This window comes from Chaetura pelagica, unplaced genomic scaffold (assembly GCF_000747805.2).
Source record: "Chaetura pelagica isolate M959 unplaced genomic scaffold, ChaPel_1.0 scaffold135, whole genome shotgun sequence".
NCBI lineage: Eukaryota > Metazoa > Chordata > Aves > Apodiformes > Apodidae > Chaetura > Chaetura pelagica.
In genome coordinates, this window is record NW_009953649.1 from 1,816,893 (window position 1) to 1,842,412 (window position 25,520).

A 25,520-nucleotide genomic window follows, 5' to 3' on the forward strand; every position below is an offset into this window, starting at 1 on the left:
TGAGATGACAAAAGATACCAAAAGTTATTGGTAAAATCTTTCACACCCTGACCCCAAACTCCTCTCCACCACAAACAGCCTTCCACAGTGAAGCCATCAGGCCCTCATTAACATCATGGGGGCACCTACTGTGTACCGTCAACCCTAGCTAGACCTTGGGATTGCAGCAAGGCATGGAACTCTGCTGCAGGGATAGCACTCTTAGAGGCTCCTGCAGGTTTAACAGAATGGAATTCAGTATTTCTTCCTTCCTCTTTTTTTTTCTTCTTCTTTTTTTTTTTTTTTTTTCCCTCTGGTTACCAGTCTACAGTTCTGTCTTTCTAAAGGTTTTCTTTTAGGTCACCATGTCAGAGGACTCAAGCAAAGAGCTCTATGTCATTCTGGGACTCTAGAACTGGACACAGGACTCCAAGTTGGGTCTCCTGAGAGCAGAGCAGAGGGGAAGACTCACAGACTCACCTCCCCGTTTTGTTCTTTTTGTTGTTTGTTGCGTATTTTTTTCTTTTAGAATTCTAACCCTCATGGCCACTTGGTATTGAGGCTGAGGTTCCCAGAACTATGGGTGCTCCAGATGAGAAAGTTGTGGAGGGAGCAATGTAGATGACTAAGCTCAGGTGGGTGGAGATCTTCAGAAACAATACAGCAGCCAACAATGCTGTCCATGGAGGTCTGATCTGTTACAGCCCCGTGAAGGCAAGGCTTCTGAATAAAAACCTTCCTAGCACTTTTATATGCTGGCTGAATTAGCTTTAAGTTTTTATTTCTTTCAAGTGTTTTGCTGGAAACAGTGGATTATTGTTGTAGGTTCATGTTTTGACAGTACCTGACATTCAAATGCAGCTGATATTGCCTTGGGGTGGGTGCTTTCTCAAAATTAATTTTTCATGAGTCCAGGACATTCATATAGCAATTAAAGAAATAAAGCAAACAGATGCTGACTGCACATCTACTTGGTTGAAGGTCTTCAAAGTGCTGCAGCTTAGTCAAAGTGCAACTTAAGGTTGTGGCTTGCATGATCCTGTTGATCCAGAATACACGGCACCACATTGAGAATTCCTTACACACAGAAGTTGTTTCACCTTTATTGCACTAGAATGGACTCACATGGTAATAAGTGCTCAAATACATACCTGATAAAGTACAGCTTGATACATCCCTGCACACAAGCTCAGACCCAGTAGCTGTCCTTGGACAGAGTTATCTCCATCAAATGCAAGATAACACTTAGCTTCAAAGTATTTGCAAATTAAGCTGAATACTGACAACCTGTTATTTTCTTTGAGCTGAAAGCAGTACCCTCGGATGTTTACTAGAGCCCAGCTAACTTCTGTAAACCTTATAGTTGATCACATATGTGAGATCCAAGCTATAGAGGAGATAGGCATATAGACCAGTGTAACAGAATTTTCAGACCTTACACTCCAAATCACCAAAATTAACCAAATAAATAAATAACTTTCTAGCAAAATTAATTGAGTTCTGGCTTGCCTGGCTGGAAAGGAAGATGATGGAGAAGGTAAGACACTGCTGCTCCAGTGGTGCTTCTCTGCCTCAATTCATGGCCAGCTGGATTGCTAATGAAGCACCAGGTGAGCTGCAATGACTTACAGCTCAGTATTGAAGGGGAAACTGAAACCAATGCCACATTAGCCATCCATGCAGTGTGAGGAGATGGGCAGTTTGCCATTGGTCTGGGCTCCAACAACATGTGATACTCATTCCTTTAATCATCTGGGTTATGATGAAACCCACTATGCTGCACCTGATTTCAAGACTGTTTTTCTGGCAAACCTTATACAACAAGGGTCCTTGAATGCATACAAATTTATCCACACAATTAAAAGAAGAAGTATCACAGAAATGTTATTCAATACTAACAGCTTTTTTTTTCCCCCCCCCAAAGAAACCCACATGTTTTTGTGAGGTAATATTCAATAGTTGACTGTGAACAAGGAAAGGAACAGTCATGCTTTAACAAAAGGGCACAAGGGTGACTCAAATAAATACATGCTCTACCAAGGTTTCCATGCAGCACTCAATGAAGGTCTGATCATAAAGAGATTAAGGTTATAGTTTGGTTTTTTGTTTGTTTGGTTTTTGGTTGGTTGTTGGTTTTTTTTTATTGAGATGACACATAGTGCATCACACAGTTAGTGGGAATAGCTTGGCTTGAAGTTGTGTGTTGCTGAGATAGCTAGAGGGCATCTGCTTTCTGGTCTAGGAGACCATGCCTGTACAGCAGATTACATGGTCAGCCAAGAGTCCCCTTCCCTCACAAGACCGTGTCACTTCAGTCATGAACACTGCCCCTACTATGTACTTCTGCCACTCACACAACCCTTGACAGAAAAGGGAAAGCTCAGCATAGCCATCTGCTACTCTTGGGCTACTCTCCCCTCCGTCCTTCCATATAAGATCTCTGCTTATGAGACTGTGTCCACTCAAACACCTCCTCCATCACTTTTCTTGTAGCTTATGAATACTGTTTCACACTCATATTTAGAGATATGCTTGCTAAAGGGCTTAGTTCCAATATGAGTGGTACAGTCATTTTCTAAAAGGGAAGAGTAGATAGAGTCTAGAGCCTTTGGGAGATGTGGCTATAAGGTATCATGAGAGGAGATGCCAAATTCTTGCTAATTCTGTCAGGGCTTTAAATCTTGGTTTAAAACGTAACAAGGAGAGGAATATAAAAAATAAATCTGTACTGGTTGTGTTGGTGACATTCCTCCCAGAACATTCTCTTCCTGGAAAAGCATTATTCATCTAAACAAAGAAAAAAATCCTTAGTTAAGTGTAAATCAATTTAGATGTTAACTTCTTTTTATTAAAGAGTGTTCTACACAGGAATGCAGAATCTATTCTTATTTGTCTTTTAAGTAAAGACAGCACCCTTATTAGAGAACACTGGCAATTCCAAGTAGGCTTGTCACAACTGGAGCAATAACTCATTTATAGGAGACACTGCAATATCATCAGTCATTGTGTTACTACTGGAGTATTTGCATTTGAATAGGATATTTTTTTTTAAGAAAAAAAAAAATCTTTTATATACATTTTGTGATTCCAGAAGTACTGTCCAGGGTAGAAACTTTCACTTTCCAGTAGGTGTGACAGCTTGGTTGTTTATGTGTGTATGTCAGTTTGTTTATGTTTATGACTTGTACGTCAGTTTCCAGGAGCAGCATATGGGGGAAAAAAACCCACCATCAGTCTTTTTAAATATATATATATATATATACACAAATATTTATTATTGTTACTTTAACAATTTTAATATATTTAAAGTTGTTTAGTTCTTCATTGTTTGTTTTTTAATTACGAAACCATACTAGAAATAGCCTTATATATGCAAGTTCAGGCTGGTTTAAAGTGAGTTCATTTGGTAAGCTTCTCTGAGGGCTGTTGTGGAATAAACATGCTGTTTGTTTTGCAGACTGAGGCCAGGCAGAAATAGATTATTCCTGTAGCTATAGAAGAGATCTCAAAGTGACAGAGTATCAGCCCTCTATGGATATGAACTCTGATTTTAAACAAACATAGTGGGCTTTGTATACATTTTGGGCAGATATAAACTGCCTAGCCAAAGCACCTGAAATGCCAGAGCAGCATCTGCACAGAGGAAAAGTTACTACACTGACTTTAACATTAATTCCTGTTAATTGGGGACCTGCAGCTGGTCAGCCTTGACTTGGTTTGGCTCTTCCCTCCCTCCTTGACCAGTGTTTAGACCTTGCAAGTGTGTAGACGCAGGACTTCTTTATTTTACTGTAGTTATAAAAGCTCTTTTCATATCAGGTCTGCATGAGAAGCTCTTCCTGCCATTGCTGTGCCACTGAGGATGTGAAAGTGGGCTAGTAAAACAGGGGAGCACATATCCATGCCTGCTAAACACCAGCAAAACTGGCTGCCACAGAAACAAGTCATTTTTCTCATTGGGTGATAGAGGGGCCTTGACACCACAAAAAGCTGTACCTCTGCAAAATACCATCCTTTCCACTTGCCCAGCTGACAACAGGTCATGTTCAATAGGACTGACTTCAGTTAAGGTGCAGTGACTTTACTTGAGCAACTCGCCTTGAAGGTTGACGCCAGTTTGGCTGAACGTGCCTGAAGCCACATGCAGCAGAGAGCAGGGTGGGAAAGTGTTTCACAGAACATGGACAGCTTCATGGAAGGACTTCGCACTTTCACTGCTTCACCTTGCGTTGTTCCCACGAGGGGGCTCTACCAGCTCAGGTATCAGCAGCATCAGCCCTTCAGTGAGCAAGCCCCACAGATGCCCATTTACATCCTGCCTGTAGAAAGGGCTTCTAATAGGAAGTCTTACCTCGAAACAAACAAAAATATGCCTGATTTGGTGTGACATGAAACCACGTCTCATGTGTTAATAGTCTTTACAGCATTTTAAATTGCAGGGTGTGAAAATAGAATAGCTGTAAGTATAAAAAGGGTGACCATAATAGTTGTTTCCTCTGGGCTGCTTCCAGTGGAAGCAACAAACATAGGGGGCATGACTGATAGCTGCCATATGATTTGTGTCTGAAACGTGTGTAAATAAATGGTAATGAGGAAATTACTTGGATGCCTTGTTCCTACTCGATCTCTCCTAGCCAAAGACATTTGTACCAGCAGTAGTTTAAGAAAGCCTAGTACAGTCAAGGTTTTTGAGATCAATCAAGTAAGGAAAATACTATTGTATGAGAAAATTATCTTCCTCCAACACAGAACTGAACATAATGAAGAGGAAGGGGCATTTAAATAGTACATACTGATCAAGATAAGACAGATTGGTTTGACCTCTTTATATCTTTTAATACAACCTCCACTAAAATTCTGAAGCGAAAATAACTGCCTAATGATAATCACATGAGTATAAAGAGAATATGCATTCCAGTTCAAAGAAAGATTTCTCCATACACTGCACAAGAAAAATCAAGTGACAAAAATCATTTAAATGTCATTGTACATGTCCCCTGGCACAACAGCCCCTGTCAAATGCAGTGCTTGCTCGCTGCTATTAGTAGAAGCAGCCACTGTGATTAGACTAGCACTGAAAGAAATACAAGTGTAAACAGCCAGAGCAGCAGTGACGTAGGAGGACAATGTATGGAAGCAGCAGTGAAACAGCAACTTCAAAGGCTGCTGCTTACTAGCTGGCAGCAGAGATGTGCTTCTTCCTTGTGGCACTGGGCTCACATAACGACCATGATATCTTCCAATGGCTTTCGGGTCAGCGCAGGCACAGTAGCATCCTTCCTGGGATAGCCAACTGGAAGCAGCAAGAGTAGCTTCTCGTTTGCTGGGCGCTGGAGCAGCTCCCGGAGTTGGGGACCACAGTTGAGGGGTGTGGAGGTCACAGTGTAGAGACCTGCATTCTGCAGCAAGAGAAACAGCAAGAAAGGGGGACAAAGGTCTGTGCTCTGTATCTGTATCCATTACCCTCACCAGACCTGTACACATTCTCCTACTGAGTAGCCCAGAAATGCTGCTTCATTAGACTCTTCTGCAAGTTTTGGAACAACTGATTTACTAGTAGCCTCAACAGTACCACAAAAGACACCTACTTTGCTCTACAGAAAAGTACACAGCAACAGCAAAGGCTAATGGAAATAGCCTTACTCTGCCTGATGTGTCTGTATATTGCACAGCAGGAGCCTGCCTGCAGTGCTCAGTGTAATGGGAGACCCATGGCTACAGTGAAGTGGAGGTGCAGTTGTGGAGATATCACTGGGATATCATCTCATGGGGTTCATCTGGCTTGTACAAAGAAATGTTTCACTTCTTACCCCCATACACCTGACAGAAGATGTCTTACAGCTTTGTGACCATTTGTTCCTGTAGAGCTGTACTTTGCAGGGATAGGGAGTACATGTTCTTCCTCAGAGTTTGTCATATGAATCTGTTGCCATGTCTCACAATGGCCAATGTTTGGGCTTACATCATAACTTCAACATAAGTCTATGCATCGCTCCTCCTCTCATACAAAATCTCATTAAAAAACTAAACAATCTGACAAATACTAAAGAGATGACCCTATCCTAAATACAACCCTGAGGTGCTTTCTGAGAATTGTGAATGTGGATTTAAGTCTCTCTATGTAAAGCAAGCATTTTGGGAGGCTTTGAGGTATAAAAGTCAGCCAAGGAGAAGTGCTCAGGCAATGAGCAACAACTCTCATTTTAAGTAACCTACATGGCCTCTGAAGACTAGAAGGGCTACAGTAGTGGTGCTGAATGTTATGAGTCCAGAATATTGTGTCCTTTAACACTGTCAAATAATTTCTAAGAGTTGGGAAAGAGACAGGTGGTAGGGAGAAGTTTCACCTGATGGTGAGATGGCTCAGGGGAAAGTAGTCTTTTCACTCCTACTGCTTCTGGCCAAGGCCTTAGTGACAGTGCTGATTCTGCTCCATTCCCTGTGCATCCCCTTTGCTCTCAGCTCCATGGAGGGAAAACACAGAGCCCTGTGCAGCTGCAGAGCAGCAACACCTCAGAAATGTGCTTCTGCACTGCTCATTTATCAGATTTCCCATGCTGAAGATTCTCCTAAGGAATAGCATCATGGGCAGTGAAATGTCACTCAAAACAGTGGAGAAGAAGTGGCAGTTCCTGGTAGGAAACTGGCCTAACGTAAGAGGTGGCATCTTGTCACTATCCTGCTGACAGGCCAAGTTAGCAATCGGGATGGCTTCAGTATTTAAACATTCATGCAAATACATCAGATATAACAAACCGACCTGAGCACTGAGAAACCACAGAGAAAATCCAGCTGGCTGGTGTGAAACACCCTGAGCTTTAGAAATCAGCTCACTTTGAGAAACACCTCAGCAAGACTGATTGAAATTGTACAGGCTGATTTGTGAAATATGTCCCTGATTTTTTTTCCAGCCTTGTCTACTAAAAATGACTTGGGGTCAACCCACGTTTTAGGGCTTACTGAAGAGAAGGGGCTAGTGTGCACTGTACAGCCATGCCTGGGCCATCTGCAGACCCTGTCAGCACAAGGCAGAAAGCACAGGGGCTGAAGCCTGTGCCAGGAGAAGAGTGACAGTACACTGCACTACTTTTTTTTTTTCTTGTTAACCAGTATTGAGGGTAGGAATCACTTTCTCGATGTAGGCCTGTGCAGAATGACTTTAAAACTCAAAATTAAGACATATTGCCATGAGTTGTAGTAATCCAGGGGACCAATAATGTTAAAATCTAAATTGAGGTCCACCCTCAGAACAGTGGGTATGTAACCTGAACCAATACATTGACTCCCAGTGAGCCAGCTGTCAATGTACCTGCAGTGCAGCAAGCAGGATACCACAGGCAATAGAAACACTGATTTCATTGTAGTAGTGGGTCTTCTTTTTGCCATTTGGAAGTTGTCCATATACCTGCTTGAAAATGAGGATCAGATAGGGAGCAGTGTCCAAGTACTCTTTGATCCAGTTAGTTCTGCAAAAGAATAATGTTTAAGACATTTCATATGCAACCTTTTTACTTTCCTGTAAGTCACATGTACTGTTTGCAAAGGGGCACTAAAGGAACTTGACAATTATAGCAGTAGACTGGAGTTTAGAACATGTATTGCAAAGGATTAAGTATTATCAGCTTAAACAGAAACATTAAAAAAAAAGCTTGAATAGAGTTCTCAATTTTAACAGATTCAGCTGAGGAGTTGATGCGCTCACTCTGAGGCATGGAACTGCATAAAAAATGGGAGGTAGCTCTTGGCCTCTTATCTTTGAACTGACCTCATGAACATTTGCTCTTGAGATTATTTAATTCCTAGAATTTTGCAGACTTGCAGCTCCACCTGTTACCAGCAGTGCCAACTTTTTTATGATTGCAGGTAAAACTGCTGGCAGAAAAGTTTAAAACTTCTTTGTCTAAGGTATAAACCTAAATGTAGTCTCACAGCAAAAAAATGTTATTCTGCTTCTGGGTATTTCAGCCCTGTTAGAATTCATTCAATTCCCAGTTTCCTGAACGACAATATATAGAATTATGATGTAGATAAGAAAATGCATGCTTTCTACTGTTTTCACTCAAAATACAAAAAACCCACTATATTTCAGTTGATTTTAAGCATCTGATAAATAATAACATTATAAAACAAGAAGGGCAAATTAACCTATAAAGCTTTGCACATACTCTTCATTTGGCAAGCCAAGACTCAGTAGACATCCTCCCATTGTGTGAAGTTAAGCAAGACAGTCAGAGTTTGGAGGGCATTTGGAACAATTAAATATTGTGTAATTCAGCACTCACATAGGGACAAGCCTTGGGGCTACCACAGTCAGCAGCAAAACTCCCAATGGCTTTGGGAGCTTCATTGTTTGGCAAACAAAGGGAAAAAACTGGGACAAGAGTTATGGAAACAGAGGTTACATAGAAAAAAAAAATAATAATAATGAAGCCAAATGCTTGGAAAACTTTCAGGATGGAGAGTATATATTCTGTTTTACCTGAGACCATTTTATGAACCAGCCACCAAGGTGCAATTCTACACATAATTTTAAGGTTTTCTTTCCAAAACTGAATCTTGGAAATATATTAAATGCAAAAGGAGGAGAAAGAAAATGAAAAGGACACTAGAAGAAATCAAGACAAGTTTATTTTATCACTTCAGTTTTCTAGACTGTGGTGCTTTCAGTAAGATTCCCATCATCTTGAGGATCAAGACAAAACCATGCAAAAAGAAAGGGTGCGCTGAACATTTCAGTCACCAATTTCATGCTTCTGGTAAGACTGAAGTACACAGGTAGAGGGAGTTTTTCTTTCGTGTTAGGTGCTGCATCTCACCTGGTCCTTAATACAAGGCAGCCAGAATTAACATTTACAGAGAGTAAATTTTTTTTTTTCTGCTTCTGCTGGGTGGGAACTCCATCTGCTCAGACAGGAGTTCCTTCTTCCCAGCTGACCCTGGCAACTTTCTGTCTGGGGCAGTCTCTGACCCCACCTTTCTTCATTTTCTGTGATAAGGAATTGGGAAATATTTACAGCTGAGGAGATTTTAAGGAGCACCAATTTGAAAGAACAATTTTAAAACAAGGTTTTTTAAAATTGAGCTGAATATTTTCGGTTTGTTTTTCTTTTCTTCCTGAAAATAAGGGAGGGGGGAGGGGAAATGAAGAAAAAAAATATCCTGACTAAAACTTCCCAATATAGTCTTTCCTAGACCATAACACAGCTCCTTTCAAATGAGAACCTTAGCCAGATGACTTTTTCATACCTCAGTCTTTTGAGGTCATTAACCCATCTGTCTCCCATCCTTTTTTTGTAGTTGATTTCTTCTTCTTCTTCTACGATCTCACGAATCTTGTGTTTTAAATATGGATCTTGAACGACCACAAAGGTCCAGGGCTCAGTGTGTGCTCCACTGGGTGAAGTGCCTTCATACAAAAACAGGGAAAGACAAAAATCTAGTTGGCACAATGCTTAAGGAGGGTGTGCTGTGAGAGGTATTGGCCTTTCTGTGGGTTTTCAGACTGGCCAACAGAACAACAGGAAAGTAAGTTCATGAGATCAGAAGAAAAGGATTGAGAAGTTCTGGCAGACATCCTCTGTTCATTTGTTTCTCAAAAAATGTGAAGTCCCATTCAATGCCAGAGGTTAGTCCTTTCATACAGCCATCTTACAGGAAACAAAAACTAGGGATTTGAAAAATCCCTTTGAAGTTCTCATGATGAGGCAGTATTATGGTGCAATATATGCACAAAGTAATGTCAACGCAAAGAAACACAGTCTGAATATACAACCAATTTTGAAATGTGGCTTTAGCAGAAGGGTAAAACTAATGGCTTTCAGGGAAACAAGGCTAAGTGACCACCCACAGGATTCTATTGCTGACTGTCAAAGATGAGGAGCTGCACAATGCAGACATCTGCCATATAGCATACAAGTTTGCATTTGTTGTCCCAGAGACAGCTGGTGCACATATTAAGTCTGCACTTGCTTATTCAGCCTTGATTATTACACATCAATACCACTGGACACTAATACCACTGGTGAATATTTTAATTGCCTAGCAGATGAAAGCCAGACATTGAAGAATACTGTTATCTGTACAAAATTATAGAGAAATAGGTTAAGGAAACTGTTCAGGTCTCTTTAGCCCCTCAATACACATTTTAAAAATATCTGAGGATCTTGACCACATACTGTATTTGCTTATCTAAGTACTGAATTCAGTTTAAGAAGTGTTGAATAAGCAGCTTGAACTACCTTTTATATGAGTATGTGTTCATATCACTAACAGTGCCTCTCCTCAGGTTCGGATCAGAACTTAAAGACATTTATATTTTGGTTTGTTTTCTTTTCCTCCACACAGCTCAAAGCTTTCAGGGTTACAAACTACTTCATCTGCACTCCAGGCTTGTTCACTTTGCTGCATTTGCCAAAACATTCTCAGTGTTTTAATGACTAGCAGCTAATTACAGGAAGATGGAGATTCATTACAGTGAAGTAACAAAGATGCTCACAGTTTTTAAAGGGAAAACAATTCACATCCGTTGCTCAGAATCTCTGTATTATTTATCCTGCTAGAGGCTACTGAACTTTTCTCTCAAGCAGCTTATTAATATTTCCTATACTAACAGCAAATCTTTATAGCACTGCAATACTAAGGGTCAAAAGCACTCCTGACTAAAGTCAATGTTATGAAAGCAGAGAGGAGATCAGGCCAGGACATTACAGTAATGATTTGAAACACAGAAGTTCTCAAAAAAAAAATAAAAAAAATTTTTGACACTCAGTCAAATAATCTCAGTCAGGGTCCTCAGCATAACTCTCAAGTCATATACAATGGAAATCTGCTACTGATGCTGAAAGGACTGGAAAAGTGGGTTTTTTTGTTCTAGCTGAACTTTTTTTCTCATAATAAACACCAGCCATTTATGTCAACTGAAATATTTCACATGACTGGGATAATTTCATCACATTTTTTGGTGGGAAAAAAACCCCAGTAAACAAAAGCCACACAGGATAAATGCCATCATAATAAAGGGAATTTTAAAACATGTGAAGAACACATAGTTTGACATTTTTGAGAGAAAACAGTTCAATATTTCCATTTAAAAGATGTTTCACTGACTGTATATGAATTTTATTTTAAATAAGATCTTTTAAATCTTGAAAATGAAATGTTCTATTTCATGCTGTTGAAATGTGTCTTTTTTTCCTTTTTTGGGTGCACTGCAAATACAAGGGAATTGGGAATGCTCCACACCAGACCTTGACACAGAGTTGTTCAAGCTGAGCAATTTCCAACCAATGGATGCTCATTCATAATGACTACAGGTGAATCTAGGAAAACCATAACCCAAATACCAATTTCCTTGGCTTTTCCACATCTTTTTTACACAACTAAACAGCAATGCTGATCCCTTTTTTTTTTTTTTTTCTTTTTCCAGACCTTGAGCCACTCAGTACCATACCTGCTGTTCTGATGACATTATCGATAACCTCCCTGGGGACTGGCTCATCACTGAGAAACCTGACAGATCTCCTCTTATTGAGAAGCTCGTAAAACGTCTGCGACCTTTTAATCATTTCGGCCTCAGAGTAACGCTCCCCAAAGAAGGGGACATGGGCAACATTTTCCTCAAGTCCTTGCCACTCTTCATCAGCCTCTGCAAGAAAATAGAATTGGTTAGGGAATTTTTTTATTATGATTATTTTTCTGGAGTACACTATTTATATCTTTGACATCTGCAACCACAATGCACTTTGGCCTATTGGCATACATTGCCCTTGTGCTCCACTGGAAAGTCAAAGTCTGAGGTTCCAGTTGACACACCTCATTGATCCCCAGCTCCAGCTACTGAATAAACACTTTGTTTAAATACCAAGAGGCGGGAGGGCCTTGGCTGGCTGTAGCAAGTGTGATCCACAAACAAGTTATGGCTTTCTCCACTTCAGTTTGCAAACCTGCCTGTGAAAAGTTGGCCAACCTTTCATCCCACTTTTCTCCACAAGTAAATACCACCAAGCGTGTTCCTTGCTAAGTAGTCTAACAAGAAAAAAAATGTATTAAATACCTGAAGTTAAGGGCAGAGCTTAACTATCAAGATGTGTAAAATCTCCTCTGAAGAGCAGAATGTCAGTTTCTTCCATATTCATATTTCATAGCAGAAGCATCACAAGCCTGGGCTTTGCACAAATGCAACTTTGTGGTTAAGTTCTTTGGTTTCATGGTACTTTCAGCATAAGAGGAAATGGATGACAGGCACCTATACTTAGGATAACAACATATCAGATGTAGGATATTGTGTTTCTTGTCTTTAATTTAAGACCTCAATATGATTCTCTCCTGCATTCCTAGAATCAGCAGCGATAGTGGTTTTTGAACTATGGTGTGGGAGTTAAAGTGATTTAAATTTTGCATTTTGACTAGTCAATAGTATTGAGCAATCTGGTACAGACAGCTAAGTCAGGAAAAAATACTCTTTTTCAGTCACCATTAGACTATTATTTCAGCAGTCTCCAGTAGAAACTCAAACAGCCATTATTTCTATGTTTTTGTGGTATGTCGCTGTCAGAGAGCAGGTTGACTTCTTGTTCATTTTATAAACAGAATTGAAATATCCGTAAGTGTGGTTTAGCATGTGCAAGAGGCTGCAATATACCCAGCTTCACATGTTGACAGAATGTAAACAGAATATTACTGTGGTCACCAAACAACAGACAAAGAAATAACTCAAAGTATTTTTTTGTTTGTTTAGCATTTCCTACCTGTGTTAAGTGTTCTTGGTCACAGTCTGCAGGCACCTGGCTCCACAGTAATGAGAAGCAGTGACCCAATGTAAATATTATTTTTGTGGGCATCTTGCACACTCAAAATGAAAAAAAAGATTATGCTTCCTTTTGGTGTTGCAGTTTACACTTAGTACATTAGATTATTTGCTATTCAATAGCAACTGGCTAACTAGGACTTGCCCTTTGGATTCTGATAGTCTTCTCTTTCAGAAACTTCCACCCCTCTTTTTTTACTGTTCTCTCTCACTCTCAGTGAAGGGAATACTGCAGGGTTAAAAGGCCATGTTTACACTAGCAAGTAGCGTGGGAGGAAGAGCTTCTGCTCTTCAACACTGAACCCAGTGTTTAACGTCTTTGCAAAGGAGGTTTGCCAAACAGCAGCAAAGGCTGGGGGAAATTTGTGTAATCTCTCTAGTTGGTTTTGAAACACAAGGAGAGGAAAGTCAAGTAGGTGGTAAACCATCAATACATACATGAACACTGAAGGACAGAAGGATGAAGAGGAAGATTAAATTACATATATGAATGAGGACAGTAGTCAGAGAGCTGACTCAGATGATGTATTTAATACAGAGAATGCTGCTTGTGGCCAGTTGAGTGCAGAGGCCTAGACAGGAAACCTGAGGAGCAAGCAGTGCCTGTGCAGAAAATTAAATGAAACATGACAGGGAGGGAAGACTGAAGATGCAATAACAACAGCAGTACCTGCTTTGACTTTCCCTGGAAGCATAAAACTAGAAATCAGGCTTCCCAGCTGAAACATCCAATATCTTAAAATAAAATGACGTGCTCTTCTCTTATGCAGTGACTCTCTAAGCTTTGGATTTAGTGAGAGAGAAGGATGTTATTTAAACAAAACAAAACAAAGTGCCCCTAAACTGAGATTATCAGTTCACTCAATATAACTGACTAAATGAAAGGATAAGGAAAAGGAAGTCTCTAACGGTGGTTCTAAATTTTCAAGGGAACAAATGGAAATTAAGAACAATTAAGTTGGAGAACTCAGACTGAAAAATTCAGGGATCAGGAAGCAGAGATGTTTGGCTTTTCTTTAAATCAGAGGTATAAGAATAATCTTAGATGTAACTGGTTGAAAAACATCTCAATTAAATGATCTATAGGCAACTGGGAACAGAAAAAAGGGATTTGTTAACACAGTAACCTACACCGTGTAAGTCAGAAAGCATAAAACTTGCAGTATTACCTAAGGCCAAGCTGTGTTAAATTTTGTGAGGTTTGCTTGCTTATTTCTTTTTTTTTTTTTTCCCCGAGTGGAATAGAAGAAAATAAGTGAAACTGCTGCGTGGTCTGAATGGTTCAACTTCACAATAACATGATGAAAAAAGAAAGGTACTTTCAAAGATGTTGAGCATGGGACAAAGATGAGGTGAGCAGTGTGAATGAAAGTATGAGAAACACCATATCTGAGCCTAAGTTTTGTAAGCAAAACTTAAAAACCTTACTACACTCAAAATGGGGATACTGGCTGATTCAGAAAACAACCCAGAACTGAGAGAACCAGCACACAAACCCAAAACCGTCCTGAAAATTATTTTTTAAAATAATAAATTAATCTATTATTTGTTATCTTCCGTCATATGTCTGCTATTCATTCTTTGCAGCTAACATTAACCATATGCTAAGCCAAAAGTAATTATCGGCACCATCTGGTTTGTGCATGTTCTCTGTAGCTTTAATTGCTGGGTTTGGACATAGTCCTGTTTTTGCCATCATGTTATACAGTACTACAAATGTCTTGTTTACATCTTTGTGTGTTCCATCATTTCGTGGACAACAGACATCCTACTAGTCAGTCTATGATCTTGTTAGCCACATCCTCAAGATTGCTGTCAATTCTGTTGTACATTTGCAATAGTCATCAGGCTTCCTCCTTTCTAAGCAAATATGAAATGGTTTTGGCTCAGATATTCAAAGTGAAATCTCATTTTAAAAGTGCTATTTCTCTATCAGAAATTTCTGGCTGGATATATTTTAGGATGATGTTTGTGTTCTTCCCAGCAGTTCATATGGGGAGCTATAATTAGCCCACAAATAATGTAATATATTTTTTAGCAAAAACTGACACTGATCACTGAGAAACTTCATTTGCAACCCATGTGTTTTGCAATGTGTTTGATTTCCAAACAGCTCTTTCAGTTTTTTCTCTAAGGAATTGCTGCCTAAGCATAGACTTCCTCTCCAGTCCAATTTTCCAGTCTAATGCCATGATGCATAGGAAAACAGCTACATTTATATAAAGATAGCTTTCAGATTTTTTGGACTTAAACTGCTGGGCAACTGACCCTGTCAGGTCTTCTTCTTGATTAATAGCAGACTACTACATAATCTGCCACTACAGGCATCCCAGTAGTGAATCCAGTCCTGTACTGAGTGTGTGACTAATAGGGAACTAAGAGAGATGGAGTGTCTTACTACTGAGTTATAAATAGTGGTTAGCAGGCTGATCTTGGAAACCTCAAGAGCTGGTCAGGGATCTTAAGCAAAAGCAGTATCAAGTGGAAGAGGCAGATGCTGGAAGAAAGAAGCCAACATCAAAATATAGTAAAGATTATCTTAAACTGGAACACAGCTGCAGAAGTTTTCCTGAGATGTTGAGGAATGGAGTAACTTTTATAAAGAGAAGATTTGCTGGTTTACCTAGTAAAAGGAAAGCTGAGAGGTAATGTGACTGCTGCCTATAAACCACAGGAGGGTATACACCAGGGCTGGAAAAGCATCCTTTAAACTAACAAGAGTATTAAATACGCTTGGGCTGGCATAGGAGGATTTTTAACCCATAGCACGAAATTCTTAAATACCCTTCCAGCAAGGTTATAGAAATGGGGTCAAAAAAGGCCAGTTTTCATGTTTGCTCAGCTGATGACAAAGGCTGGAGGTGTCTGCAGCAGCAGAGAAATAAACACAATGATGCACCATGTCCATGTAACTCCTGTGTTCCTAAATGACCCAAAGCATGAGCTGTCATTGAATTGGAAAATTAAACTGTTGCTGCCTCATTCATGTCAGCAGTATTTTTAAAAGTTATGTTAAGCCTTTGAACTTGGGAAGTGGAGAAATGTTTCTAAGTGGGAGAGGTCTAATATTAGAAGAATCAAAAGCAATGAGCAGAGCATTTTCAGAAGAGGTAGAACATTTGGGCTGAGGTACATTGTTTTGTAATCCTTAAGTACATTACCCACAATTAAATATGTAGTAATAAAATACCTTTACTATTAATCTCTGCAACTGATAACCAGAGTAACAAGGATACAAATATAATTCATCTTCACCCTCCACACCACTATAAACTGAGTCTGTATTCAGCTTAGCCATTAAATTTATCTGAATGTATGACCACAAAAGTGACAAATACACAGTAAGCTTACTGAGCTTAAAACTGAACTTGTCTTTGCAACAGTGCAGATCTAACTGTGTAAACCTGAAGCAGTGGGAGATGAGGTACCAACACTTTGGGATCAGATGTCCACCACTGGAAGAGAGTCCTTGTGACTCATTGTTCAAGACAAGGCTGAAGAAGCATCTTTTTTCATCTGTATCTAACAGATACTCACACATGGCCTAATGGAGGCCATGGCCAGATATACACAGGCAAAAAACATTCTTGCCAATCCACACACAACAATCTCTTATTCCAGCTGTCATAAATGAAGGAAAAAGTTACAGGGCAGACAGGTGTGCAAACAAATCTGAAGTACTGCCAGCTAAGGCATTAAACAAATGGACTGAGTTAATGCTTTCCACTTAACCACAAAGCTAGGTTTCTGGCTGCTCTGAGAAGCGTCCTTCAGCTGCCAAAAACATAACATGGACAAGCTCAGGAGCACTTGGCCCTCTACCTTCTGCCCTTCACTGTCAGTAAGTGACTCTACTGCTTCTGACCAAGCAGTTCAGCTAATTGCACCTTATGCTTTGCTGCTCAAAAGTATTGCCCTCTCAGGGGAAACTTCTCTGGCAGTGCCACTTGAGCAAAGGTTGATGGGACTGATGATGCCTGAATAAGTTCAGTACTTTTCTAAATGAGCACTTCACACTCTTGGCAAAGCGCTCTCACTTCGGTCATGGACACGTATCCAAGACTTGGTTTTCATCTGCCTTTTCCTCTTATGGGGCTCTCCAAAATTCAACTTGTTTACCTATAGTAGCCCTAGATTCTAGCCTTAAAAATGCTAAAAAATGCTTCATACCCTCCTAAATAAAATTCTCCTTAGAGGAACTTTGTGTTTAAATACAAGTCAGCTTGAGATGTTTAAGTAGAAACAAGCTTTTCTGATAAAGACAATTTGGTAAAGCAGTAGAATTTGCACAGCAGGTAAAATATTCTCTATGATTAAGAAAATCTTTGTATAGATCCATGTTTGCATTTCAGCTTTTTCCAGTCAGTGAAACTTTTAACACTGACAACAGGATGGATATGTTTTGATACTCAATTATGGCATTGGCAGAGTAGCAGATCCTTACCAAGGTGGCCATATTCTCTTTTCACTCAGGCTGGGTTATCCCCTGCTGAGGAAAAGCTTCCCCAGGCATGACTATTTTAATTTTTCTGGAGATAAAAGACATGCCTGTTTTGCAAGGATATTGGTTTTGATCCACATAGTATTAAGAGAAAGATGATTATTTGTTGTCAAAAGCAACATAGCAAAAAAGCCTAATTTAATGTTGGATTGCATAGTACACTGAGAGAGGCTTTCTTTACAAATAAATAAATCTCCTTTCAGCAAGAGCACAAACATACCTATCTACCTGCCAGTTTTTGTAAGCTATTTGAAACTAGTATGGTTTTGAATTCAGCACTTGAATAAAAAGGAAACAACTAAAACAACTAGCATGATATATATGAGCTGTGGTGATGAGGGTCCTCGTTAAAAGTTAATAGGTAGTTAATTGTAGTCAAATTGTAATAGGTAGTTGTAATAGGTAGTTGTAATAGGTAGTCAATAGTAATAGGTAGTTAATTGTGGTAGTTAATTGTAGTCAAAGATGTCACTGTCAATTCACAGTTTATCACTTGAACTACCCATGGGAATTTTAATTTGCAGCATTTACTGAACTAGTAAGATATTAGTGACAAAGGAAATACAGGATAGCTTTATATAGAAACTATTTTTCATTGTACAATGGAGGATAGAACATACCAACTGATTTTTAAAGAATTTTGTATATTTGGGAAATAGTCAACATGATTTAAAAGGTTCCAAGTATCTACTATTTCTGGAAACTGATACACCACACTAACTCAAACTACACTGAACACTGAGAAACAAAGAGAAATAATGGTTCTTAGAAAAAGATACATGTGCAGAAGAACAAGCTTCCTAGAAGTGGACTTTGGCAATGTGTCATTATGGGGCAAAAAAAAACAAAACACAAAAAGCCTTTGAAACCAGCTTGGAGTTAAAAAAAAGGCTGTATTGACTGCAAGTTTAAAAATTTCATAGGAACAGAACTCTGTAGATTTTTGTTTCATAAGGAAATGAAGGGAGTCTATGGAGAATAGTTGAAAAATGTACATTTTGTGCTCAGACTTTTGCCCAAGCTGTACATCAGAAATCACTACTGTAAAAAAATGTGTTCTGCAAAGGTTCAAATACACAGCTGAGTGAACAGAGATAAGCACCATTACCGCTTTTTGTTCTTAAATATTTGTTCAGCACACCTTGCAGATGATACTAGTGCCTATCCAGCTAAAGCTGTCACGTACCTTCACGCAAGTCACAGGAAGAGGACTTTGGTAACAACTGTCACAAACTCATTTCCAACTTTTCTGGGAGTGCTGAGAACACGTGTAGCACTTGACAGTAAAGTGGGATGAGATGTTCATAAAATCACAGCTTGGAGATAGAAACTCTCTGCTTGGGTCTTCCCTTTACTCTCACTAATGAGGCCTGGGAAGAGACCAGGGGGCCTTCAGTGGTATCTCCTGCATTTCTTCTCCTATATTCCCCGCAAAGTTCTTCATAGGTCTGAGATCTGCTGGGCTGAGGAGCGGAAAGTGGTCTTTGAAAACACACTTTTGTTTTGCCCTCTGACCTGTGGTATCTGGAGGAAATAGAGATTTACACCAAGACAGCCTTCTTCCATAGAGCTGAAAAGCTCATGACATAGCAGCAGTAGCACTATGCATTTCCATTACTGTGGAAAAGTCAAGAAGATGACATCTTCTTTATTTATATCAGCAGATCAAATTCAAACAACAAAACTGCTTAGATGGGTAAGATTTTTCTTACCTTCTTCCTCTAAGTGTTGATCAGTGCCGTCTTTTAAATCTTCATCCACCCATGGGTGAGACTTGCTTTCAGTCCCACGTTTTTCCTTCTCTCCATTAGTCTTCTTCAGTACTACCCCAATGAAAACACATATAATGGCTATAAAGACTGGGGTTAGGGAAGAAAAGAGTGCCATGACTATGGAAACGTGGAGCCTTCCTTCCAAGTTCAACTGTTTCTCCTGAAAATGAAAGAATGAAAGGGGGAGGGCAGTAAGCAGAAAGGGGAGGACCCAAGGCTCAGACCTTGACCCTATCCTGCTTCTACTTTTCAGCCACTGCCCCCACGGTCTCATCTGTGTTGTGCTGCTACTGTTAAGCAGACCCAGATTTTTATAATTTCTGGAAAGATGCTGCTTAAAAGCAGCAAGTTGAGGCATTGACAATACACAAACCTATAAATCCTATCGGCTGCAAAATAAAATCTTCAAAAACGCCAGACTAGCACAAAACACTTCTCCCCTTTATTTTTATCATCAGAGTAATCCCAGTAATCTTGCTTGAAACAATAATTATGAGAAAAAGCCAAGTAGGAAAGTGACTTTTAAAAACTGGCAGCATCTCTTCAATATATACCTCCTCAAATTTGTCATATTACATGTATCCCAGGAAATCGGAATATCACCAGTTGAACAGCAGCTGTCAGCACTGCCCTTGGCTGCATAAACAGGTCAATAAAAGACGTAACTAAAGTGGCAGCATTACATCCTCGTGCAGCATGAATGAGATGATTCACAGAACTCTCTATTCATCTTTCCTGTTCTGGGGGCAGAAAAAAAGAAGAATTCAGGGAATCAAAACAAGAAATATTTGAGGGTTGAAAATCTGTGCTGCAGTGAATTTTAAAACTTCATTTCAGCTATCTTAGGAAAGACTAAAAAGTCATAGGATCCTGGTATAATCCAAGAGTGGTCAATGTCTAACTGCTTAACCCAGTTTTTTTACCTCAGCCAGCTACTTGGGAATTGAATTAATGCAGCTGCACTGAACCCCTGTTTCTATCTGGGACTGTTGGGATATACCAGAAAATGAAATGTCAGATGGTAGTGGGTGATGGGGGGTGTGCTGGAGAGCAGGGTACAGGGGTACTGACTGCATGCAGCCACTAGCACCCATCAGCCCCTTTTAGTGCCAACTAAGCATCAGTCCTTCCAAGCCTTATCTCACAGGGTCAGCTCTGAATTCTCTGCATCCACGACAAGTTAATCTGCATTTTGGATAAGCCCTCCCCAGGATAAGTGGGAGCAGCCCGTGGCTATAACCACTCCAGGAGGTGGTGTCCTCAGGGCCCTGGCATGCCACACACTGCAACTGGCACCTGCTGGAGGGCATTGCACATCTCACCCAGGGCATCCCCTGTTTTCTTGATGTAGAAACTGGGGTACACAGGGAGAGAGAAGAAGCTGGGTTATGCACAGGTTTCTTTCTCCCACAGGGAACATATTCTTGTTAACCTTGAGTATTCACATACATGTAAATTAGGATCTGGATGTTTCACAGCTGAAAATCCATCCTGCAGAGAGACAGGTGCATGCTGAAAGAGTGAGAGAAGCAATACAGAAGGTTAAATGCTATTGTTTAAAATAACTACCTCTATTTGCAATGTTGGAAACTTCATAATTTCTCACTCTTCTGAAGTAACTTTGACTTTCTTAGAGGAGACAAGATATTATTTTTTCTCTTGTAGAGCAGAGAAAGAAAGCAAGCTAAATAAAAGTCCCCTTGGCATTACCTTAAGCAAAATCTATATTTGGTATTATATAGTGAAGATTGTTAAGGTGAACTTCAGCCCCACAGAAATCCCACAATACCCTGTATTATTAAAAGGTGATTTAGTTTCAATAACTCCATACCATAGACATTCAAAACATAAATATAGTGATGCTCTGAGGACCTGTGGGAAGGAGTGGGTGGAAGCAGTCAATTTTTGTATGGTAGATTTTAATCATTTTTTTTCTAAATGCATTGTTGGATTTTCTTCAATTCAAGCATCATGTAAATGTAATTATTCTTACTAGCATGACAAATCAAATAACTTATGTTACCAGTATTTCTTAGCCTAGCAGCTGGAGTTTTGGAGTTGGTTTATTGGTTGCTTTGGGTTTTTTTCCAAAAGTCAGGAGAAAATATCCCATTCCTAGGAATTAATGAAGATTTTCTGACAGACTTAAAAAGAAGCTAGAAAAAAAATTGATAGAAGTATAACTTTTAAGAACACAAAAGTACTCTAGTATTAATGCACAAAATCCCTGTATACACTCTGAAAAGATACAGACCACCAAAGATACAGATACGAAAAGCTTTTGAGCCAAAATTCTTTCTTTGACATTTCCCATAAAATTCTATGTGTATTTGTTGTTCTTTTGAAAACAAACAGACAAAAAAAAAACAAACCAAAAAAAACCCACCAAAACTCAAGTATCAAATATGGCCCTTTATTTTTCTCAAAGCAGATATGTGACAAGCTGGTTTCATTTACAGGCTACAAGGAATGCCTTCACTGTACAGTGCACGGTTAACTTCGCACTAAGCTCATGTGACTCCGCTTCTGAGGGTGAATACACTACCTGAAAAGAACAAAGCTACCTTTCAGAACTCAGCCACGAGCTTTATGTCATGCAGCTCCACCTCTGCTTTGATTATTCCCCACTGGCTCTTCCCATCATTCCCATGACCTTGGCATACCCCTCTCATCCCGCTTGGAGGAGGCTACAGCATTACTATGAGTTAGCCTCATGGCTAGGCTAGAGCAAGTGTCTCTTGATGAATTCTTCTGCGCATATGGGGTCTAACAGAAGAGCTACACAAAAGATGCAAATCATCGAAGAGCCTTCAAACGCACAAATTATCAATGATCATATTGTCTGTACAGGGTGCATGTGGGCTACTCACATGCACAGAGGTAGAAGGGAAAGAGACTGTGAATGGCCAGGGAGAACCAAAACCACCAGTCCCCACAGTCTTTCTCACCCATGTTTTTCTATCAGTATTTTATTGGAGAACTCTTTAAGACTTCATAAGCGTGCTATAGGAAACCAGTAATGTCTAGACATTCAAAAAGGGATTCAATGCATCTATTCACATTTGATTAATGATCAAAGCCACAGTGTGACAGTTAAAACACCTAATATAGGATATCTCTTAACCTTCTGACTGCTGAGACTTGGGAAAATACACAGAAGAAGGGACAGTTTTGTGCAGTCCTTGGACTTCTCATTTTTCCTAGTCATCTACCTTTGGACATGGAAAAACACAGGCTGTAGCCCCAGATGGCCTCAGATGGCTAGGATTTGGTATGAGGATTCTTACTGCAGTCAAAGCCAGATCTGTGTAAAGGAGACCAGCAGTAGAAAAAGAAGAATTCTAAGAGGGAATACACAAGAGAGCAGAGTAGGATGGAAGAGGTTATTGCAATAAATACAACACAAATCTGAGAGAAAGCATGTTTTTGGTAGTTACTACAGTTACAACTGTACATGTCTCTCACTGAACATTACCTTCAAGGAACATGTGCACTATTTGTGCTACCAGTCAGTGCATAAGCCACTGTCAGGACTTTTAAGCTATATATGGTGGTGAAAGCATCCACACAGACACCTTGCTGTGTTCATAGTTAGAAGCAGGGAAAAGTATTGTCTAGGGATGCAATTAAACATTACACTGGCATCAGAGGTAGATGTGAGTTTCAGATTGAAGTGGCTATGTATTGAAAAACCAACAAAGACGACTATTGAAATGCCATCCATGATCAACCTCTAATTCAGTGTATGCCTGCTATGAGCAAGGCAGAAGCACTAATTTCCTAATCAACACAGAGACAAATGTCTGGGATTAGCTGAATTTTATACATCACCAAGTATTGGCATTACTAAAAATATTATGAGCTTGATAAGCATCTTCACCTCTGTCATGTATCTAGCACATGCCTTCCTACCTCTGTCAGTGACCAGCAGGCAGTGCTTCTCAGCAAGGTGACCCTCACTTTTCTGCTGCCTCTTGCTTCTTCTGCCCTCCACACTTACAACCCGCTCCTTCCCTTCCCCCGAGTCAGCTGTCTGATCTCCTTATGACCCCTGGAGATATCAAGTATCATGCCCTGTAGCATTAGATTTTATTATCTTTTTCATTAACTTAGCTCAGATTGCCACAAATGTTATTACTGCTTATGGACTGGCCTTTTGAAATCTAACAGTACAGTGGGTAACACAATTACATCCCATAGCAATGAAAGCCAGAGACAACAATGCACAATACAACAGAGTAATTCTTTCCATTTTTCCTCAGTATACCACCCTTCATTTGCAAGCTCCTTCCATTTATATGTTACAAGGCAGAAGAAATAACCTATTAATAGACAACATGATTCCTTAATATCTTTCTAAAAAAAAGAATCAATTTATTAGGATTTGTGGTACTAGATAATTCATTACTCATGCCCAACGGGACACTAGTGGTCCTAAAAGTATGTATGATTTCAGAAAATAACAGACCAATTTACTTCCAGATTCATATCAGAAGGAGCAATTTGCTACTTACTGCTGTACCAATGTTACCACCATGAACTTGTAGGAGTGAGTTTACCCATGGCAGCAGCCTGGCAGATATTAAAGGTACTGCTCATTGAGGCAAAGCTGCACGGCTGAGTTCACACAAGCTCACTAAAATTTTCAGCTCTCTAAACAGAAATCCTGAAAACATCACTGAATTTACATGAAAAACCACCAAAGGTCTGCAGATAACACAGGCCTTGAAAGTTATTTACCCCACCTATGGAGATACATAAACACATAAATCCAAAATATTATTTTTTCCATAATCACTTTTAGGCATAGATTCATAATAAGCATTGTTAATATCTGTTCTGTGAGGACCACTAGGTTACCTTTGATACCAGCCCCCAGGGAAAAGCAAGAAAAAATAAAGGGCCATTTCTGAATAGCCACGTGGTAGGTGGGAGAGTGCAGCCTAATAGATGGGGCTACAACCTCTTCAGAGTAGGGGTGTTTAGTGAAGAGGAATGTGGGGTAGCAATGTCCCCCTCCCAGTATCCCGCAAGCTGAGAGTAATCTCTTCCACATAAAATATCACAGCAAATTAATTCCCTCCATATCAGGCTGAAGAGGGGAAGGCAAAGGCAAAATGCAGTGAAAGAAATTCAAAAGGCAGATTATGTCCATACTGACTGAGGTGCTGGGCCAAAGCACATGTACAGATAGTCCTGAACCAGCTCCATTATTAGAGCCACATAGTTATCATGATGCCAAAAGAATGAGGTACCAGCTTACCCAGGACCTTAGGCAAGTACCCAAGCCCCGTGCTAGCACCCTGTGGCTGCAGCTCTCATAGAATCATTCAATCATAGAATGGTAGGGGTTGGAAGGGACCTCTGGAGATCATAGAGGCCAAACCCCTTGCCAGAGCAGGACCACATAGGGCTGGTCACACAGGAATGCATCCAGACAGGTCTTGAAATTCTTCAGAGAAGGAGACTCCACAACCTCTCTGGGCAGCCTGTTCCAGTGCTGTGTAACCCTTACAGTAAAGAAGATTTTTCTTGTTGAAGTGGAACTTCCTGTGTTCTAGTTTTTGTCTGTTGCCCCTTGTCCTATCACAGGGCACCATTGAAAAGAGACTGGTCAACTCTACTTGACAACCACTCTTCAGATATTTATATGCATTAATAAGATCCCCTCTCAGTCTTCTTTTTTCAAGACTAAACAGCCCCAGGTCTCTCAGCCTTTGCTCGTAAAACAGGTATTCCAGTCCCTTAATCATATCCCTGTCCCTCCTGAACTGGGGAGCCCAGAACTGGACACAACAGCCCAGATGTGGTCATCCCCAGGTACACAGAGACCATACCTGCTCTGCCTGAGCTTCCGATTGCAGCACAGGTATCATCTCAAAACTCTCTCCCTAATCAGTTTATGGCATAGGTGAATAAGTGTTTACAGTGAATTTATAGCACTGCCCCATATAATCAGACTTTTCAAATAGTTACATGAAGTTAAGTAACAGTTGGCAGTAAAGAAATGATAGCTGGAGAGCCTTTGTAGCTGATGTATGACACATTGCTCCTGTCTTTTTGACACAGAAGAAATATGGGGGGAGGTGAGAATTAAAATAAATTAATAAATTTTAAAAACGGGTGGGAGGGAAGGAAAAAATTAAGACCCCCTGCTTTTCAGAGGTGGATTTTTATTTCCAATTACTGAGACATTTTTGTGTGTACCCACAGAGAGGGAAATTGTCTTTTGCTCCGTAGTGTTATGACAGGACAGCTGAATGGCAGAACGCAGCTTTTAAAATCAGCATTTCAAAGCCTCAGCTATTCTTGGAATAGCTATTCCTATTACTTCAGTTCTTATTTGCACCAAATCAAAACATAGCTAGCTTATTTGAAGAGTTTCTTAGCTGATTACATCTGAGCCTCTAAAAACTTCATCTAGGAAAACAGTTTCTAGCTATGAATGTGAAGGAAGCCTTGA

General features: G+C 39.9%; 1 protein-coding gene across 1 annotated transcript; it reads right to left on the minus strand.

Annotated features, from left to right (window-relative positions):
• Positions 1-5,195: 5,195 nt before the first annotated feature.
• On the minus strand, positions 5,196-19,172 carry IYD (iodotyrosine deiodinase). The gene is made up of 5 exons (XM_009999968.1): positions 18,998-19,172; positions 11,429-11,623; positions 9,226-9,385; positions 7,289-7,445; positions 5,196-5,378 (listed from the first exon to the last, which is right to left on the minus strand). The coding sequence occupies exons 1-5, from the start codon at positions 19,170-19,172 to the stop codon at positions 5,196-5,198; spliced, it is 870 nt and encodes a 289-aa protein (XP_009998270.1).
• Positions 19,173-25,520: the final 6,348 nt, after the last annotated feature.

Coding starts and splice junctions, on each gene's coding strand:
- IYD (XM_009999968.1), bottom strand. CDS start 19,172: ATGGCACTCTTTTCTTCCCTAACCCCAGTCTTTATAGCCATTATATGT. Junction 11,624..18,997: donor TCAACACTTAGAGGAAGAAG/GTAAGAAAAATC, acceptor ATTTTCTTGCAG/AGGCTGATGAAGAGTGGCAA. Junction 9,386..11,428: donor TAATGTCATCAGAACAGCAG/GTATGGTACTGA, acceptor TTTTGTATGAAG/GCACTTCACCCAGTGGAGCA.